Source organism: Amphiura filiformis, chromosome 11, assembly GCF_039555335.1.
Source record: "Amphiura filiformis chromosome 11, Afil_fr2py, whole genome shotgun sequence".
In the NCBI taxonomy this organism is placed as follows: Eukaryota; Metazoa; Echinodermata; class Ophiuroidea; order Amphilepidida; family Amphiuridae; genus Amphiura; species Amphiura filiformis.
The window spans coordinates 26,704,623-26,726,434 of NC_092638.1; the positions used below are offsets into that span (position 1 = coordinate 26,704,623).

The following is a 21,812-nucleotide window of genomic DNA, read 5'->3' on the forward strand; positions in this document are numbered from 1 at the left end:
AGATATAATATAAGATCATATAAGAATTAAACTTAAAATCACTACAAATATTTCCTTTTGCAAGGTTACTTAAGGCCATATTATATCATTTGCTGAGGCGGACGCCCTCACTGAATTTTTTTAATTCGTTTTTTACACGATTAAATTGTACTTTATTAAACCAATAATAGCCTGCAAAAATCAAGACTCTAGGTGCTGTAGTTTTGTCAAAATCCGAGATTTTGAATAAAACGCCGGAACCGGCGCTTTATTATTACGATGGAATTATTAGTCGAACGCATACACGATGTTCATAACACACAGTACGTACACGGCGTGCGGGACGGTGATATGCACAACAAAAGGTCGTACTATAACATGACCGAAGGAGTGGTACGTATTGGCGACATGTGCGCTTGTAGTAAATACCAATTTTCTTTGCTTTGCCGTAGTTGTTCGGCTCAAAAATAAAAGGGGATATATCTGACAGTAAAAGCTAACATTTTAAGGCAAAGAAATGCTAATCTATTTTGTTTGAAAATGTTATAATATGGCTTTAACTAAGCCTGGGGATCTTAATTGGCTGAATTTCTGATGAGATTCCTTGGAGGCTCTCAATTATTGATCCAAGATCCGGCAATGTCCAAGATCCTGTCTACCCAAAGTAACCACTGGTCTACCACAGTCGAGTCATGACAGTCTCATTCCAAGTCATGTAGACTATGTTTTCACTATAGCTGCTATGCGTGTATTTCCAAATTGTATTATATGGAACCAGGGAAGTGCAAACCAAGTGTGCATCCGATTGATACAATAACTTTTATACATAAATGCAGCGGATTCGCGCCTATTTTTTTGTGTAGTTCAGCTTATATAATTGGGTGAGAGAGTGGGAAAATAATCCATCCGAAGCATCAATATCCTACTAGCATTTCCCATGGTAACAAATGTGAATGACCAAGCGATACTTTTGGTTAACGTAAACAAAAGGGCGTAGCGACGAAGTACTCCATTAAACACAAAAATGTTTTTAAAATGTTATAAACGTGTTATAAAGATGATAAACATGTTTTGGTTTTGGCCAAAACGTTCTAATAACATTTAAATGTCGGGATATTTATATATATAAAGGTCATCAAACGTTCTTAAAACGTTTTATAATTATGAAAAAGCACTACAACAAGTTGTCAAAATGTTATTATGAAATATTGTTTGGCAACATTTTGTAAAATAGTTTGTCAACACTTGAATTAAATTATGTTAGATTGTTTTAAAAATGTTTGTGAATGTAATTAATTTTGAATGTAATTAAAACCTGTTATATTCCTTTATACCCTTTATGTCATAAACCGACATTTAAACATTTTCTCTAAAAAAATTGTGTTTGCTGGGTAGGCACACATTACATTAACGTTATCATTAAGATAACCTCCCAAGAGTGTTAACATTTTATAGTTTATAGTTGTAGTTGTAGTTTATAGTTGTAGTTATAGTTGTAGTTGTAGTTATAGTTGGAATTATAGTTGAGTTTATAGTTGTAGTTGTAATTATAGTTGAGTTTATAGTTGTAGTTGGAATTATAGTTGAGTTTATAGTTATAGTTGGAATTATAGTTGAGTTTATAGTTGTAGTTGGAATTATAGTTGAGTTTATAGTTGGCTAGATCGAGTTATATAACTAAAGACATTCTCTGTACCATTAATTGTTGAAATTATGCCATAGCTTCCCATAATGCATTGTTGAAACTATATGCTATACCTATACTCTGTAGCAGAATGTCTTCCCATAATACATTGCTGTAGATTGTATTGGAATGCTTTCCCATAATGCATTGTTGGAATTCTTGCCCATAATGCATTTTTAAAACCATGTTATTGTCATGTTAAATAGGCCTACATGCATCAGCTGTAGGCCTACCTTATATTCCCATACAAAGTATTGATGAAATGCCATAGCTTCCCATAATGCATTGTTGATACTATGCTATACCTGTAGTCAAATGCCTTCCATATTGCATTCCATACCCTGTACTGGAATGCTTTCCCATAATGCATTGTTGAAACTATATGCTATACCTATACTCATATAAATGCATTGCTGTAGATAGTATTTGAATGCTTTCCCATAATGTATTGTTGGAACTCTTGCCCATAATGCATTGTTGGAACTCTTGCCCATAATGCATTTAAAAACCATGTTATTGTCATGTTAAATAGGCCTACATGCATCAGCTGTACCTTATATTCCCATACAAAGTATTGATGAAATGCCATAGCTTCCCATAATGCATTGTTGATACTATGCTATACCTGTAGTCAAATGCCTTCCATATTGCATTCCGTACCCTGTACTGGAATGCTTTCCCATAATGCATTGTTGAAACTATGATATATAGTTTCCCAAAATGCATTGTTGAAACTTTGTGCTATACCCATACTATGTAGCGGAATGTCTTCCCATAATGCAATGCTGTAGATTGTATTGGAATGCTTTCCCATAATGCATTGTTGGAACTCTTGCCCATAATGCATCTACTTGTGTCGTCGCCATATACTATTACTAGTATCTTGATGTAAATGTGAAGATCCTTACTACAGGACCACAACTGATGAAATGGTGTCCTTTGATACCTGTATACCATGTATACAGGTCTAACCAACCAATTATAACAATTAGCCTCAATCCCTTTGGCATTGTTCATAATTCTGCATTTTTTTCAATATGATGAAGCCCTTGGTTCACTGTGAAATGTTACATGAGTCTTTTTTGTCAAGGTAAACAAAGATACTAAACTGGGGTCCTGGGAGTTCTATAACTTCATGCTTGGAGTTGAGACACACAGTGAGGGGCCAATGTGTTGATGATGTTAAGCAGGAAATGAAAGCCTCTGGGTGGTCAAATCAAATCATGGCCAAAACAGCAACCCATTATGCAATTTATAGATAGCTCATGTCACTTCATGACTTAATTCATTTTTATAGCATGATCCTTCATCAATTCAAAGACCCAGAAGAGCAGAGGCATACCAGCATCAGCAGTAATGGGGAGTGGGAGAGGCTGGTCCCAGGGGGGGGGGGTATGCTCCCCGGAGAGACCCCCCTTTTTGGATTTCGCAGCTCCGAAAGACCCCCTATATTTGACCAAAATAGAACTCCGAAAGACCCTTGATTTTGATAATTTCAGCTCTGAAAGGTTTTTTTCAGGCGATTTTCAACCAGAAAGCCAAGATAGACCCTTGATTTGGACTGTTCGCAGCTCCAAAAGTCCCTGTTTTACTTGTTCGCAGCTCCAAAAGACCCCCTTTTATCGGTACGCAGTCAGCTCCCAAAGACCCACCACCTCAAAATTTCGGGTGAGCATACCCACCAAAATTTTTTGATCTGCCCCCCCCAAAAAAAAAAGACCCCCTTTTATCGGTACGCAGTCAGCTCCCAAAGACCCACCACCTCAACATTTCGGGGGAGCATACCCACCAAAATTTTTGATGTGCCCCCCCAAAAAAAAAAAGACCCCTTTTATCGGTACGCAGTCAGCTCCCAAAGACCCACCACATCAAAATTTCGGGGGAGCATACCCACCAAAATTTATTTAGGGACCGTTCACAAACACTTGTAAGGGGGGGCCTGATGCAAAAAAAAAAAAAGGGGCACCATTATGTATCATTGGCCCCTGGGCACCACAACCCCTGAACTACACCACTGAACACTAATTAAACTAATAGAGTGCAATTTGCACTAATTATGTTATTAAGTACCGCATTGTTATGTTACACCCACCCCACTATCATGACTATTTTAGCAGTATAGGCATGGTAGGTGATCAGATCTATACCAAGTCACAGCACAGATCATGGAATTTATGTCCAGGGTCTGTTTTCACAACTACTAATCATGCTAATAGTCTCCCACAGTGAAACTTTTAATATGGCCATAAAACTAATTCCCCTTTGTTGTGCCCTCAAGTAATTTACCCAGGTCTTCCAGAAAAAGAGAGTATCTGATGTTGGAGTATAGTCTAAGAAGATTTGAATCTATAGACCTAGGTTTTGAATGTACTAGGTTTAATACCTGATCATCATGAAAGATTTCTTACTTCTGTGATCATATGTAGCATTTGTGAAATATTCAACCCTAACTCTAAACCTACAACTACTATAAAGTAACTATAAACTCAACTATAACTCTAGACTCAACTATAACTCTCTAATTATAACTCTCAATCCAGCTACAATTCTAACTGCAACTATAAATGCAACTATAATCCAACTACAATTATAAATGATTATAAAAATGTGATTACAACTATAACTACAACTATAACTACAATGTCAATGATAAAAATACATTTACTCACCTCCCAAATGGTCAAATCTAATTTATAGAATTTACCAATAAATTTGATCAATAAATATTGACATCCTTAACTTTTCAAACAATCAATACATTTGATCGATATGTTACTCGGTAGGCTTTTACGACGAGTATTCATTCACTATTCAAGCTACAGATTGAGGGTTTTATTGGTTTGCCGTTAGATAAGTACATTGTTATCCACCGCTTCTCCTTTCGTTTTTGAAATGCCTGCCTCTTCCCAAATCACAATTTGATCTACTTGAAATGACCAAACATGCACACATGAAATTAAGCATAAAGACTGGTCATTTCCAATGGATATCACTGGACAACAAATGAAAGCTTTTTATCTGTTACTGAAAAAAATCCATGTGTTCTTGGCTAAATTATGGCCGTTGATTTCACATATGAAGTCAGAATTTACCCAGTACGTCAGACGTTCAAGACTTTTTACTAAGAATGCTATATAAAAAGACATAAAACATATCCGTCATCATTTTTGGAATAAACCGTCCTTGATACTTAGTTTCTATATATCACTGAAATGTCTTGATGGAATTTTTCACCATACTCATCACTTACAGCACCCTTATTAGGTGGAAAGACGTTAAGTTGGGGATAAACAAAGCCCATTTTTGTCAGAAGCCTTACATATATTATATCTTACATTCCTCACGTGATGGATAGATTTCAGATTCGAAATCAGCATGCTCGATTTCTGGAACAAATACATTTACCCCGTAGCAAAATCATTGTTGTATTTAAAGGTGCGTTTGAGAGAAGCGGGAAACAAACGGATGGAGAACAATCTGTTTGATACAACCTGTATACTTGTCTGTCAAACTTTCGTCAGGATTAGGTTTGATTTCGTCAGTATTAGCTTTGATTTCGTCAGTATTAGCTTTGATTTCGTCAGGATTAGCTCTAGCTTCTTCAGGACAAAACTAACTAGGAATTCTGCATGTAGATTGTCCATTGTCTGCAGAGCTGCACCATGCAAAATGATAAGTAAACCACAGAAAAACAAAAATGGAAGTACGACCTTACTCAGTGCTAATTAAAGTACATTCATCACATTTAAGTAAGCTATACTCTTTTCGCATACACGGTCAATAAAAATATTTTGAACCAAAATGTCCCTGAGACATGGCAATACGTGTCTAGCTTTACAGAGGTCTTGGGTTCAACCACCTCTAAATTCCACCCACTGTTTGGTCTTTCAAACTCTTACTTCCGTCACGTCTTTAATTAACACAACATTTACTGATTGATATTCATTCCGAATAAGTGACGTAAAACAAAGAAAATCACGATTTCATTTTGTCCTAAATTTGTCCCTAAATATAGTACCTGGACTTGATTTTAGTAAAGTAAAGTCACAATTTTGAAAATAGTCGTTTAGTAGTGTCAAATGTTTGATTTTCGTTTTGGTTTTTGTAATTTGTAATTCCACTGACGTAAGACCTGGTCAACATGCACCTTTGTGTCTCCTATTCAGATTTACAAAGTATTTCATGCATTTGGTCGACACTTTTGTAAATCGTTTCAAAAGTGGATTTACTAATCTATAGGCCCTATTATAGTCAGGAATTTGCAACAAAAAACAAAACAAAACAAAACAAAACAAAACAACAACAACAACAAACAACAATAGCCTGGAGTTTTATTCACGGATGAAACGTTTACATAACTTGCAAACCTTGCGCGAGTGGATTGGTCAAAAAACAAATGCCGGGATTAATGGCGGGTAACTCTATTGGTTTTGGATATGGATTGTCTTTAAAATTACATATAATATCAAATATTGTCCCCTTTATGCAGCTTTGTGAAAAAAACGAGAGATTTTTCTGCGTAAATGCGAATAAATAGCAAAAAATACTTGGTATGCGTGAATTGCATTATGGGAAGGCAAGCAACAACATGTGCCGCAATTATGTTCGTCATGTGCCGTGCGTGCGTGGTTGCAGTTGCACTGGTGACGTTTTCCCCACAACCAGTTCTTCATGTTCGTCTGTATATCGTTCACGATAGATTTTTGTGTATAAATTATGGCATAATGGCAATAGAGCTCAATATAGCAAAGCAAACTGAAATGCCTTGACGACACATGATGCTGGAAGTGGAAATGCCCGTATTGAACGGAACATTTTGAAACTCTTTTTCTTTAAACCGGTTCAGAAAAAAAAAAGAAAAAAAATATATTTCCCCTTGCAATATGTACATTTCAAATGAATGTAAAAAGTTTGGGTTCAAAAAATTGAGCAGAAAAAGAAACCTCTCACTACCCGCTTTTGAACTGGGGACCTCTCGTACAAAAAAACAATGCGCTAACCAACTGCGCCACGGAGGCAGCTCCCAATTATTATTATTATTATTATTAACAAATACTTATACGGCGCTCTACAGCGATCACAGCGCCTTACAATAATACAAAATTACAAACAAACCAAGAAGCAAAAATCAAAAAGAAGCACAAATAAACAAATCCTTAAACTTTAGGGAATAAATGGGTTTTCAGATGGCGTTTGAAGATGTGGACGGACGCCGTCTCTCTGATGCTAACAGGAAGCTGGTTCCAAAGACATGGGCCAACCACGTAAAATGCTTTGTCACCAGCCGTACGCCTCGAGCGTGGAACAACAAGCCTGGTAACATCAGAGGATGTAGTCATCATTGCCATCTGAAACATTGTACAAAACAAGATCATTGGTAAGATAGCTAGGTGCTAGATCATGAAGACATTTATAGATATATAACAGACTCTTGTACTTAATTCTGTCCTTAACCGGAAGCCAATGAAGAGTACACAGAAGCTGTGACGAACTTTGGTCCCGTCCACAAGCAAATACCAACCGCGCAGCCTTATTCTGCAGGCGCTGAATACGTTTGAGGTCGACTTCCTTGGCGCCAAAAAGTAACGAATTGGCATAGTCTATTCGGGACAGGACCAAAGATCGTACAGCGTGATGACAGGCTTCTTGTGTAATAAACCTTCTTATTCTCCATAAATTACGAATATGATAATTTACGCTCCTACACAGACCACTGATCTGGTCGGAATTATTCATGGCGGAATCAAATATGACGCCTAGATTTTTTTACAGAGGAGGTAGTTTGAATGGTTATGTTACCGAGCTCCATTTGAATAACTGGCAATGTACTCAATATTCTTGGTGAGGCGATTACCATAAACTCACTTTTGGCTTGATTAAGTTGCAGCTTGTTTTGATACATCCAGGCGTTTATCTTGGATATACAGTTAGAGAGTACACCAAGAGCACGGTCACAATCTCCAGGAACCTTAGGGTCAAACTCACAAAATAATTGTGTATCATCAGCATACGAGTGAAATTTGACATTATGCTCCCTAATTATGTCACCAACAGGATGTACATACATGATAAAACACTGTGGTCCTACAATGGAGCCCTGTGGAACAGAATAATTGAAACCATGCTGATCTGACATAACACTGTTAATCATCACTCTTGTTCTACGATCTTCAAGGTACGATTTGAACCAATCTAAGGCAGACCCGGCGATACCAAAACGACCTTCGAATCTATTTAACAAAATGTCAAGCAATACAAGCAGAATAGCCTTGTTGGCATCCATTGACTGAAGGATGTCAATTTTAACATGGAGAAGAGCGGTCTCAGTGGAGTGATGAGCTTTATAAGCAGATTGGAAAGTCTCTCCAAGTTTGTTATGGCCAACATACTCAATTACTTGACACGACGCGGCCTTCTCAATAACTTTGGCAATACACTTGATGTTTGCAACCGGACGATAACTCTTCAGGGCATTTGGGTCCATATGTGACGTGTCATGTCAAAAGGAGACACTTTTGGGCAGGATCGTAAATGGAGAAATAGCCAAATATCTGTCCGGGGGTGATTTTTCACAATTTGGGTTTGCTGCAAATTTGTGATGTTATTAATGTTTAAAATATTGTCTGATCGTTTCAGACCGGAATATAACTGGCATCTTGTATTTTTTGAGACATTTTTCAAGGTATTTCCTACTCTCAACATTGTCAATAATACTTTTAAAGGCCGATATCTCAATTTCCAATTTTATAATACCATAACTTACGAACTCGATATCTTTGCTTAGGAATGTCCGATTTCATTGGGGAAAACGGCGTTGTGGAGCAAAATATATCTTTATTTAAGATATGTAAAAACCTCAAAATTGATACCCTGCCCAAAAGTGTCTCCTTTTGACATGACACGTCACATATTGGTCTTTTTCAGGACAGGAGTGATTATAGAGTGTTTTAATGTCTCTGGGAAAACACCTGACACAAGAGATGCGTTAACAATTCTTGTGATGATGGGTAACAAGTGTGGTAAATTTTGTTTTATAAGCCACGATGGAAGAGTGTCCAAAGAGCATGATTTGTTAGACATTTGACATATAATTTCAGAAACACTAGAAGTTGAAAGTGATTCAAAACCAGACATATTACTTTCACAAACTTTGTTAACCACAACACTCTCAGTTGTGGCAGTGTTGTTAGATCTAATTGTTTCAACTTTTTCAACAAAGAATGACAAAAAGTCATTAACAAGATCAGTGTTAGAGTCTGCATTCGGCAAGACACGAGTGTCACGAGGATGTGTTTAAAATACCATTCAATGTCTTGAACATATCTTTAGTATTTGAACTAAGAAACTTTTCAGTGAAGAATTGCTGCTTAGATTGAACAATGAGTTTATTAACTTTGTCTTTCTGATCGAGCAGTGCATCATAGTCTATAACAGAGCGAGTCTTGCGCCATCTGCGTTCCAGGCGTCTTCTGACGCGTCGTTCCTGGGGGATGTTGTCGCTATACCATGGAAGCCTAGCCTTTACCACGCGTTCTTTCGTGACAGCAGGACAGAGTTCATCAAGAACAGATAACATAATTGATTCATACATATCGCATAATGTATCAGGATCGTTACAGTCTGAAGGTATTGCGCGAAGACGATCATCAAGACATTCGCCAAACAGTTACATATCAAGTTTTCGATATTCACGCGATGTTTTAGTCACCTTCATAGGCTGCGGTTTTTCATATTGAACAGTGCACATGATGATATTGTGATCTGAATAGAACAATGGATCGGTGTAAGTGTCCTGAATAATGTCATCATCAAGCCTGGAAATTACCAAGTCGAGAGTGTGCCCGTGTATATGAGTAGGGCCAGAGATGTGTTGCTGAAAGCCATACATAGACAAACTAGATTGAAATCGTTTTGTGTCCCATTGGTCCTGAACGTCAACATGAATGTTAAATCGCCCAGAATGACAAGTTGACCAGGTATTATACAAATTTCATCAAGAAATTTTTCAAATTCCAATAGGAATTGGCCTGTTGTCAGACGATTTGCAGAGGAGGGGTAGGGGCGATAGACAGCAACAAACTGAACAGATGTACTTTTGTCAGTAACACATACATGTTCAAACGTCCAATACGTTGGAAGTTTTAAAACTTTATCGTTGTCGATCTGAAGTCTCTTTAGCAGTTATTGCGGTTCGCTCTTTTCATACAATGTGAATGACGCGAAACCAAACTAGCTGTTGAGGAGACTGAATATTACGATTTCATTCATAATAATGCCTGCCCAGAAGTCCGAAGTGGTATACAACTGGTAGCCTGTAATTGAGCATGTTTTGCGTGAATTCTCCGGAAATACATCGACCGTGAGTGTCAAATTTCAGGATAGTAATGAGAAAAATATTATCTATTGTGTGATACCAAAAACTCATGGCCAATGAAAAAAATCGGGGGGATGATGTTGTCGATCGGGTTACGGACCTTTAATACTTAATTTAAGGACAAATTAATTACTTCAATGTACATACACTGGCCACACACGCAAATCTTAAACGATATATCTATCCTAGGCGCGTAGCCACGGTTCGGATCAGAGGGATTGATCCGACCAATATTTTGTTGAAAAGGAAAAAAAAAAAGACAAAATAATATTCAATTATTAATTTTTCTCAGAATATTGCTCGAAATTCTTATTTTGGGAAACAAAAACTTTAGGCCTCGGGACTTGTCGTAGGCATATTGGCCTACGCGTTTCTGTCAACAACAACAACAACAAAAAAGGCATCTTTGAATATCCTTCGCGTTTTGACCAGAAAGGGCCATTTTTGAAGGGAAAAAATTCGGAAAATCGCTAAAAAAAGGGGTGTTTTCCTGCGAAAAGTGCGCGAATTAAAGTTTGCAGACAAGCATGATTTTTATAGTAGGCCGGGGTATTAGTTGCGTCTCTCACCGTCTCTGAAAACCTTACCCATTATTATTTAGGGATTTTTTGACCTAAACAACGGCTGATTTGACGAGCAACTTGTTACAGTTATTACTTCTGAAAGGTAGCCTATTATTTGCTCAGCAGCAGATAGGGATAGGATCTTGTCGATAGCATTTCAGTGTGGAATTGTTTTCTTGGAAAAATTGTCCATTTTTCAAACGAAATTGTGTACACAAATAGTGTAAAAAAGATCAACCAAATAGTCCAATTGGACCTTCATTTTCAAAAATTTCCCAATACTAATGGGGCACACCCCCCTCAGACACCCCAATGCGTCGCGCAAGCGCTCCGAGATGGCCTCTTCGCGTTCCATAATAATAATGCGTTTCCTACTTTTCATACTTGGTGATCCCACCAATCCGAAAGTGGTCGCTACGCGCCTGCAGAATGATGGACATAGTCACTCATAGTATGATAAAGGAATCACAGCGAAATTACGGATCACAAAAAAATTACAGTTTGAATTTTCTTTGCCTGCGACTTGCTCTCCGACCATGAGTTCTGAACTGGTTATGGTATCCCCACCATGTTTCCCACAATGCATCATGTTCTTAATTATCGAAGTCGCCTATCAGCCAAATGTGTTATTTTATAGGAAACGGAACAATATTTTAGAGGTTAATGACTGCGCATCAGTTGTTTTGAGGGTATTGAGAAATAATCTAAAGATTGTGCTTTGGAACCGAGGAATTTCCAGATGGGCGCAGCCCCTAGGGATATGTTCATAACCGTCACTTTTCACTTTTTTAAAATTCAATTTGCGTCATATTTTGTTCTTTTAAAACTTCTTCTTAAAACACAATTTTAACTGTATCTTTTGTTTTCCACGTAAAAAAAAATCGAATAGCCGATTAAGAAAATACCGCTAGCGAACAATCACACTAGCGCGCAATCATTCGATGTCCAAATACGGCGGCCATCGTCCGCGTAAATTGTTCGAATGCATGACACGTCACGCAACACGGTCATTGTAAAACGCACTTTTAGCTACGTCACGAGACGCGTCATTATACTTTTCCCAATAACCTGCATTTGCGTCCGCGTTTTTAAAAGTTATTATCTGTGATTGGATTAAACACATCGCGTATTCATGAGGTAATGAATGTATTTTTTTTTCTTTTCATTTTTTATACCTCATTGTTTCGGCTTTAAACTTATAGAAATTTTACTAATACTATTTCACCATTTTTGTGACACCTTATGCTAACAGTACTTACTAGTCTTCATCTTTTAATGGTATTGTCATACACTTTTGGTTAGATGCTGAATGCTGTCCCATACATAGAGGATTTGGATCCAGAACATATTAAGAACCAAATTGACTATGCCAGGAAAGGACTTGAAATACGACGTGATGTGATGGTGAAGGGTGACGTCAATCAAGATGACAACAAAGTAGGTGCTTCAATATCTCATTATCTTATTCTGTTTTCTTTTTTGATGTTGATATTCGGTTTCACCAATTATAAAGTAGCATGGTATTTTTTGGGCCAAGCATCAATGCCACACTTTATTACATTATTATGTTTTGATGAATCCATATTTGTGAAAATAGTGGATCCAAACATAATAATGAAAAAATGGGATGCTTTACGCCCACTATTTATTGGTCTGGCTATGAGCTTTAAAATAATAGTCTCGACTCTGTCTCGTCCAATATTTTAAAACTCATAGGCTCATAGCTCGACCAATAGCTCGTGGAACTTCCGCGCTGAATGACAAACATTGCGGCCGATCCGACGTGGATCGACATGCATGCATACCGTGAACATTTATGAAAATGAGTCAAATAGGGCGGATATAAACATGTTTATTTAATGAAAGAATGGCCTACAAATCAATCAATCAATCGATCGATCAATCAATCAATCAATCAATCAATCCATTCATCAATCAATCAATCAATCAATCAATCAATCAATCAATCAATCCATAATGAATACACAAATGAATACATGAATAAAGCCATGAAATGTATATTTTGTCGATATTATAGATGACTTTCTAATTCAGTCGAATAATTGCAGCTTTACGCGACAAGTCAACAAGAAAGATAAGATATAACCACAATAGGGCAATGAAGAGTACCAACCAAATCATAAAAAATGCACACATAGAAAGAACGTTGTATAAGATATACTACATGAATTATTTGAGGAATACAAATCTGCTCTTTCATAATTAAACATATATAAATATGAAAATCATATTAGAACGTCAACATGCTAATAAATAAAGGATATTTGGCAAAAACAGATGAACAACGGAACTTTTATTCAATGTGATGCCTTTTAAAATGTTTTCTTCATGAGCCAACCTGATTGCGGCCCGGAATTGCGGTTTAATTCCGCTCAATCCACACACACCGTTTGCCAATGATAACATCACGAGTCCTATTTGATTGCTAACATCTATACCACGCGTAATTCAGATGTGCAATGGTTTGGGGGCTGTGGTGAGTAGGGGTGGTTTGGGGTTAGGGCGTACAGGTGCACCTGGCTACAGAGCGCCTATGTTCAAGGGTATTAGGTTTGGTAGGCATCATTTTTGCAGCGAAGTGAAGTTCATACAATTGTGTGCAAGCATGGTGTAAGGAACGACCACCCCCTCCGCCAGGTTCACACACCCCATAGAAAATGAAGGATATATGAAAATAATAAAGTAATGTTTACATATTTATATTAGCAATAATAAATTATGTAAAGGGAATACAATGTTCAAAACACTCCATTTAACAAACATGCAATATTTTCAGCAGGTGTAAGTTTAGTAAATGGAACAGCCAACCAACGATGTAGGATCGGCGGCGTGTATGTGTTTTTCACTGTTATCCCTCGCTTTGAAATTTTTATTCTATTTATCAAATTTCCACACATTTGAAATAAAATGGTCATAATAGTGTGCCACTAATTATTTAATAAAGTCTATCAATACATTATATAATAAATTGAAGTGAATTATTGGCGTCAAAAAGTGTCACACCGTAGGCACGAAAGTTCTTGTTGCTAAGGGTAAACAGATGGTGAAAATCACTTTTTTCACATGGGTTTTAATGGTTATGCCCCCATGCCTCAATTCTTTGTTCAAAAGTAGTGATTTACTTCCAAAATATTCCTTACCTTTCACGGCGCTACATATATTTGACGGTTTCAATCGGGTTTTTTTCAACGCTATCGGGAAATCATAGCTTCCATGATGGACACAGGAAATATACCCACAGTGCATCGCAAAATACATGAAAACGATCCATTTTGGGTTAGCCGCTATCAAAGCCATCGCAGTGTGCATCGGAAATCGATTGACCAAAAATTTGTACACGATCATCGCCGGAGGCTAGGGATGCACAGATCGATGCAGTAGCAACTTTGCGGTCGCTAGTTGTCTTTTATATAAGTCACGCCACAGACGGACGATATATACAAAGTCACAAGGTCCTGTGGTGTAGGATATAAAAATCATAATGAAGCGGATATTGCAGGACGCTCTGGGTCGAAATCCATAAAAAATTGGGCAATGTTAAATGAAGGGCCATAAAAATTACCCTAGGCCTAAATGGCGATGAGCGTTGTTCCAAAAACACACCATTAATGTCAAAACATTGTAACATTTACCCCTTATTCCCAAAACGACGTCCGTTGCTGAAAATGCGATCCTTTTTCCACGTGTTTATTAAAGCTTTATTACTTCTTAAAATTTTCCAAAAAGTGGCCCTCAAACTCATAATAAGAGTCCAATAAAAGAATCAACTGCAGAAATTCATACTTTAATAATCTATCTTCGTGTATAACCGGTTATTTGGGATAATGACCGTCCCGTGATCAGCCGGAGAATCTGTCTTACATAGGCCGAAATATTTCAAGGGATCCCCGTGTTGGTTTCTTGCTCGCTAGCGCGTATTGGCCTTGGCGGCGGGGTGTTAGCGTCAAGTACGACTTACAAAGGGTTAACAGCACATCTGGATTTATTCATAAAGTGTTACACAAGCTCAGCATTTTATGGTATAACATATCCATGTTCCAACTCGCCAAGGTCCTGACCATCTAAAAGAACATCGTGATATGTAAGGACAAGGTTACCTGCCCAAATCCTAGTAGTATAAACATTTAGTAATTGTTGGTATTTAGTTCCTGCAAAAACCTGCCAGATTGTGGACCTTTAAACAAGGCTATCGATAGGGTAATACCTACGTACCCAGATCTAACTGTTTGAGAGCACGGTGGCGTAGCCAAGGGGAGCAGGGGGGTGGAGGGGGCTGTAAGAAATCTTCACCCCACTTGACCCCCCCCACTTGCCCACCCCACTTACTCCCCCTGTGGGATGGTAGCCGCCCTGATATTTAAGACATTTAGGCCTTTTTATACTTTTTAACCCATTTTAGACCATTTTCGTCAAAGTTTCCCCTACCCTAAAAGTTATTCAAACACTTTTTTTTTAAATAAAGAAAAGGTTATTTTTTCATTTAAAAATGCCAAATGACACTTGAAAGTTAATATTTCCTGTCAACCACAGCTTATTTTCCATTTAGCCCTCCCCAACAATATTTTACCATCAATCAACATCAATATAGAGAACCAAGCTTGACAAGTATGATCTGGGATTTTGTACTACATGCTTCCAGCCCGTCACCCTTGAAACAAGCAGGCATTTTTACTGCATTTATACAGATTTTGTTGTCAAAGAGATTAAACTTTATATGGTAAGGTTGAAATACATTAAAGTTTTTTTTCTAAACTTCTGTGGTCGTGCCTGTGCGTGTCGCGTACACGAGCGTAAACGCAAAAGCAATAAACAATCACGCTGATTGGCTGATCAACGCACTTGACAACAAGCCGGCTGACCCATTGGTCTTCGGCGCGGCGCGTAGTAGGCGACCTTGCAACTTCTACGCGATCGCAATTCACCAGCGCGAACCCCTAACACGGAAGTTTAAAAACAACAACTTTAGTTTGACCAGGCCCGCGACACTCCGGCACTTGTTGGAAGACATATGGTACAGCAGACAGTACATGTACAATGTGATTCTCTCATTTATAATTAGGATTACGTCATTGCCAGAGCTTGTTTATTTGTTCATTAGAATGATTGACAGCGGTGGGCGGACTTATACTCTAAAAATGTGATTCTCGGATAAATTGTAGGTCACTAGGTCAATTCGGACCGTCTCTTCCTCAGATCTCTATGTAGGACTCTATGGTATCTTCTCATTACACGATCGTAGTAAGACTTGGCCGGCGACGACGCTTGCGAATTGCCTGTCTTCAGCTGCGGTATAGCACGGTTTAGGCAGTTTGTAGAGAGTGTCCTATCTCTATATTAAAGGATCTCTGGTTTGACATAAGTACAAAATGTAAGGCTGAATGTGGTATGTCTTCTCGTACCCCACTTACTGCAACACGTGTACAGATCTAAAAAACAAATTAAAAAAAATCGACCTACCTACCACTACCAATTCCTTTCTACCTCATGTCTGGGCAAACAAAGACGACTTTTTTTGGCCCCATCGTTAAAATCTACCCACTGATTGCTCTTTCCAAATCTCACTTCCGTTACATCTTTACTTAATCCACGAAGACAAATCAGTAAATTATAATGTGAATTTATCCGTAATTATCGCTGGGTAGGAACTAACTTCCTCCACATCATCTTTTCACAGGCATTGCCTGACGGGCCATGCAGTGAACTTGTTTTTGCCCTCTGTTGTTGTTTCAAGTGTATACTATGAATTACTATTCAAACCGTAAATATCTCCCATCATGGTATAGTGTTATTGGCTGGATACTAAGTCGAACACCCAGTCCGTTTGAGTTACTTTGATAACACTTTCGTATTTTAATACAAGAACCAAACTTCTAGCGTAAACAACCTATTGTGAGTGATCAAGCAATAAATCATTTTAAAAATTGAACAAATTTACATTTTTTTTATTTTGGATAATAATCAATATTGTTGGTTGTAAACGGGCTAGAAGAACAGTGCACTTCTGGTCGAAGTAGATGATAGATTGATCGGTAAGATCAATCTCCATCCAGGACTTCACCCCTTCTCTCTTCTCTTTCCCTTTCCCTCTCTCTCCCTTCCCTGCCCTTCGAACGGTAAACATGGGAACATTGTGAAAAGGTACCCACATTTTCGGCAATTATTCCGCTTGGAAAAACATTTGAACCTGATCATATCTCAGATGTCCATACCTGTGTAACAGGGCAAAAAAGCTAAAACCCATTGAATCTTGTTAACCTTTTTGTGATGATAACCAGCCGGTGACAAAACACCTGAGATATGGCAAACTATTCTTTGTTTAAATGTTTTTTCCAAACGAAATGCTTTGAGACCCCTTTAATCAATCTCGGTGCATCGTTTATTTTTTAACCCCGTGGAGCCAAAACTTTGACATCTGACAGTTATGCCTTTAACTCCCGTATTGTATAGGTCAAAATAGGCCAATAAAAAGAGGTTTGTCGCAAGAGAGAGCGATAAACTGTTCAAATACGCAGCTTAGCGCATTAAGTTTTTTGCTGTCAATTTTGTCCTGGTACTCAACATTTGACAATTTTGCGGAAAATTGTGACTCAAGATTCACGAAATTGGGTCAAATTTCCGAAAAGTTTGCGAAAAATGTGAAAAATAACCAGCTATACCAATTTTCACATAAAAAGGGACCGTATCCTTATGCCACATAACCGAAAATGTCACCAATCTCAGCGGCCCGTGCCCGTGCCCGTGTTGACGATATTGAGAACCCGCAAATTGGGCCTTGTTAATGTGGTTCAATATTTTAATTTTTACCCCCTCTATCACATCAATCTCTCACCCCTCTTCCGCATCTCCTCTTCCCCTTCTGTCTGTCCCTTCCTCTTCTCCAACCCCTCTCTCTTCCTCCCCTCCCCCTCTCTCCCCCTCCTTCTCCACTTTTCTCATTTTTAGGGATCGCCAGAAGCAACTCATAAACTCTATGTCCAAGATCCGTATCCACATGATTGTGTATGGCCAAAAACTTAACCTCAATAGGCGCGGCGCAATTTCTGTAGGCATTTGACCCAAAAGCAAATAGATAGGCCTACTTAACTTTTATCACTGTGTACAACCAATTATATATAACCATCTAGATAAAATAATATATTGATAGTAGGCTATAACACATAAATGAGTTGCAATTGTGGTTTGATTAACAAACAAAAACATTTTCATTTGTTCTCTACTTCTGCTTTTAAATCCCTAGTTTGAAATCGGGCGACTTTTGCGGGTTTTAGCAGCTGGACTAGGCTTCAAGTGGGATTTAATGAGAACTAAGGAGCCTGGTACCGGTGAGGAGGCTCGAGGTGAAGCGAAACAATGCATCAACGAGTCGGTGGAAATATTTTCGAAGGTAACTAGTAGTATAGTAATCTAATTGAGAAGTTGCGATTTTCTTTTACGCCTAGCGCTCGTCTTGAACTACTCCCGATTCCATAACAAATACAGCACTGATTGCTTGTGATTATAATCATGTTATTAGATGTGAAACACCACAATCATAAATCCTTTAGTTCGAACTAACTGCCGATAAAAACATGCAATCTGGTCACAAAATTCAAAGGCTTGAACACACAAACCTAAGAATTCAAACATAGTGCAATTATATTGCACAGCAAACATGATTCGACCTTTGCAGTACTTAAACCTGGTTAACAGGAAATTACTCCAGCAAAATCAATCGATAAAGTCTAGCCCAGCCCGCGCCCATCCTTCACATTGAATGGTGGACTGCACTTATGCCCAAATATGGCACTTGCCAATCAATAATCACCCACTTGAAATCCCCTGGCTCTCTCCACTGACCAAAGTTATGGACAGATATGGGAGTTGTTTTTGCTGTTATTTGTCACTTACATATCAGTGAGGTACGAACAATTGCAGATGCCCCACCTATACTCAGTTTTTAGCCTACATGTAATATATACATTATTCTTGATTGGCAGCAAGTACAAAAAATATCAAGTGGTTTAGCTTTAGGGACGCACCATTAGATTCTCAGGGTGGGGGTAGGAAGTTTTTCAAAAAAAAAACCACTTCACCCACTAGGCCTACATGAGCAAAAAAAAAAAAAATTCCCCACCAACACTAAAAAAAAAACTGTGTATAATGCATGAAATTAAAAAAAATGCATGAAATTAAAAAAAAAACTTCCCCCGAACCCCAACTTCCTACCCCCGCTGAGTATCAAATGGTGCGTCCCTTAATGCCCTTCGGAAGAGAGTGGTCCGCAAGTGAGTGATAGTCACTAAAAGTTGCATTCGATTTACACAAGGAATTTTGCATGCCGGCCGTGCATGCCCTTCCTTACTAAAACACCAAAGTGCGAATATTCCCAAACATCTAAAAATTTAGGACATGTTACAAAACTAATATAAAATTAATATTTTCTAGAATTTCAGAGAGTACAAACAATATTGGCCGGTTATTTTTCACACAGTGACGTTAACTAGGCAATGCCCTATACCTATAACATACACTGTTTGTAGAGGACACGCGTCAATAGTGAGAGCACTGTGTATTGTGCATAGGAAAATGAACAGTAACTGCAGTATGAATTTTGCTTGATCATAATAATATATTAATAATAATAATAATATTTATTTCAATTGCCATAAATTACAAACATGAAAAAAACACACATTAAAAGCAAAGTAAATGACAATCCAGGAAAGAAGAAGTAGACTAAACAGTCCAAGCACAATGTGTTCTTCTTTCCTGATTATATTAAAGTACATAAAATAACATTGCAATAATAAAATAAATACAAGATACACATTAATTGACAAAAAATATGAGTGACTCACTCTATTACATAACTTTTGCACACAGGATGCATCACAGTGCACAAGATAGGCAGGCAGCAACAAAATTTAAAACACATGTGAACAAAGTTATTGCCTTAGAGTGGGCCTATGAATATGAAAAACATAATTTACATCATAAAATGTTCTTTACACCTGGCCTTAAACAAGGTAAGGGATGGCGCAGAGCGGACATCATTGGGAAGTTCATTCCACAAACGTGGAATGAACGAAGCGCGGGTGTTTTGGTAGTGATACATATTAATACCATAAATACAAATTTTGTCGAGTCATTCATTCAAAATTACAACCACTTGCTTAGGAAATTCGGTGGATGTAATTAGACTGTCAGGAGAGGGACATTTTGGTAGACGAACGAGGTACTAATATCTGACCACAGACGTGTGTAGGGGGTCACTTGAAATTAATGGAATGGCGTGTCTGCCGAGTTTCCAGGCAAAATGCTGCAAAAAAAAGTACACTGAAAATTCATGGATTGATTGTTAGCAAAATATTGGCAATACTTATGTATTCATATAGCATCTCGGTCATGGTCATGGGGGACAGATCATTTACGGTGGCAGCTCCTCATCTATGGAACTCTCTACCTCATCATATCCGTGCTTGTTCTTCTCTTGAATCATTTAAATCATCTCTTAAAGGGGAATATTGGAGTGTCATTTTTCCCTGCAATGGGTAAGATTTGAGAGCATGGACAGAGGGTAACATGAGTAGGTTTGTTTCATCACCTTCAAGGCAAGGATAATCTTGCAAATATTGGCTAACTTTCCCATATAGGCCATCCATTATGCCATGAATTACAACAACTGGTATCTACTGGTCAGTTTATCTTAATCTTAAATCATAAACCTCATGTAGAATACATCCGTGGGTGTAATTTTACATCTAGTTTGCAGAGCCTTATTTTGATTTGATTTGATTTGATTTGAATCTTTTATTCGATAACATTCTGCTGTCAAGATTTGTAGCGATAATGTCATGAATGTGGGCACACCACCAACGTACGTTTTTTGGACCCCTTTAACGGGCCAATTTTTGATTAGTGAAAATCTTTAATACATTCCAGAAGACTTGCTGGTGTTATTCCACAACTACCCCCGGTACTGATCCAAAAAAACACTTTAAAACCGTTCCATCATCAAGTTTGGACCAACATTGGGGTATAAATTCCACGCGTTGAAAGCACAAAATGTAATAGCTTCGATTTTGCTTGGCTATCCCTCGGGGGAACGGCGTTCAATGCATATACACTGCGCCCAAAACAAAAGCCATTTCTTAAAGACACTAAAACTATAATACAAAATGAAGTAGTCGATACAAGCTTTATCAAAATGATTGGTTCCCATCAGTTTTGACGGTTATTGAAAAGCCTGCTTCCAAATGTAACATTGGATCCTCTTTAAATGACCACAATTTATTATTATATGACTGTTTATGACATTAATCAAAAAATTATGTAGATCATAATGGTGTATTTTGATGTGTCAGTCATGTCCATAATCACTGGAAACCGATGGGTACCAATCATTTTGATACAACCTGTAGATTTTTTGTTCTGCGTATTTTGATACCTCATTCAGTACGATACGACTTTATTTTCCTAATTTATAGCAATTTGAATAAAAAGGAGGGCTTTTCAAAGGTGACAAGAATTTGCATTGGCTTTTCCCTCGAAGCACGTAGGTATTGATTACAGCGGAGTGAACGTTCATCCGTTAGGCTTTATTGAACCTGTAACAAAAGGTAGCAGAAATCGCCTTGAAGGAGGAAACATCTAAATGTGTCACTTTTAAAACTCGACCATTTGTCATTCCAATGAGTACAGCTAATAGTGGAATAAAATCGCATCGTGCCGAATAAGGTATCAAAATACGCAAAACAAAATTCTCCATCTATCGACTAAATTATCTTGCAATTTAGATTTAGTGACGTTAATATGTTGATTTTGTTTTAAGTGTTCGGATACTTTTTGGGCACAATAGGTGGTTAATTAATTCAAAATTAATGCAGGCATTATATTTTTTGAATCAATATAGCTACTTCTTAAAGAAGATTTTCACCGAATCCCAGAATACACCATTAGTTTAGTTGGAAGAAGGGCCTAGCGTGCACCGTCAGAAATCAACTTCTAATCAACGTTTCTAGATCAGAAAACATGGGTAGAAAAAGATAAGCTTTTAAAAAATTCAGAAAGGGTCAACAGGGGTCAAATTTCATTCAGCAGGGTAGAAATTTCAAAATTGCTCAGATTTTTGTCAAAAACCACGCCAAAGTGTATTCCTCTGGTCATAACAATTCAGAAAAAGTACAATTTGACCTGTCTGTGACATACCGTT

At 37.8% G+C, this 21,812-nt stretch overlaps 1 protein-coding gene across 1 annotated transcript in view; it reads left to right on the plus strand.

Annotated features, from left to right (window-relative positions):
- Positions 1-18,029, plus strand: part of LOC140163600 (uncharacterized) — a 39,507-nt gene extending 21,478 nt beyond the window's left edge. Inside the window, exons 7-8 of the mRNA XM_072186915.1 lie at positions 11,903-12,037; positions 17,859-18,029. Coding sequence (XP_072043016.1) covers positions 11,903-12,037; positions 17,859-18,029 — 306 coding nt within the window. The remainder of the gene's footprint in view (positions 1-11,902; positions 12,038-17,858) is intronic.
- Positions 18,030-21,812: the final 3,783 nt, after the last annotated feature.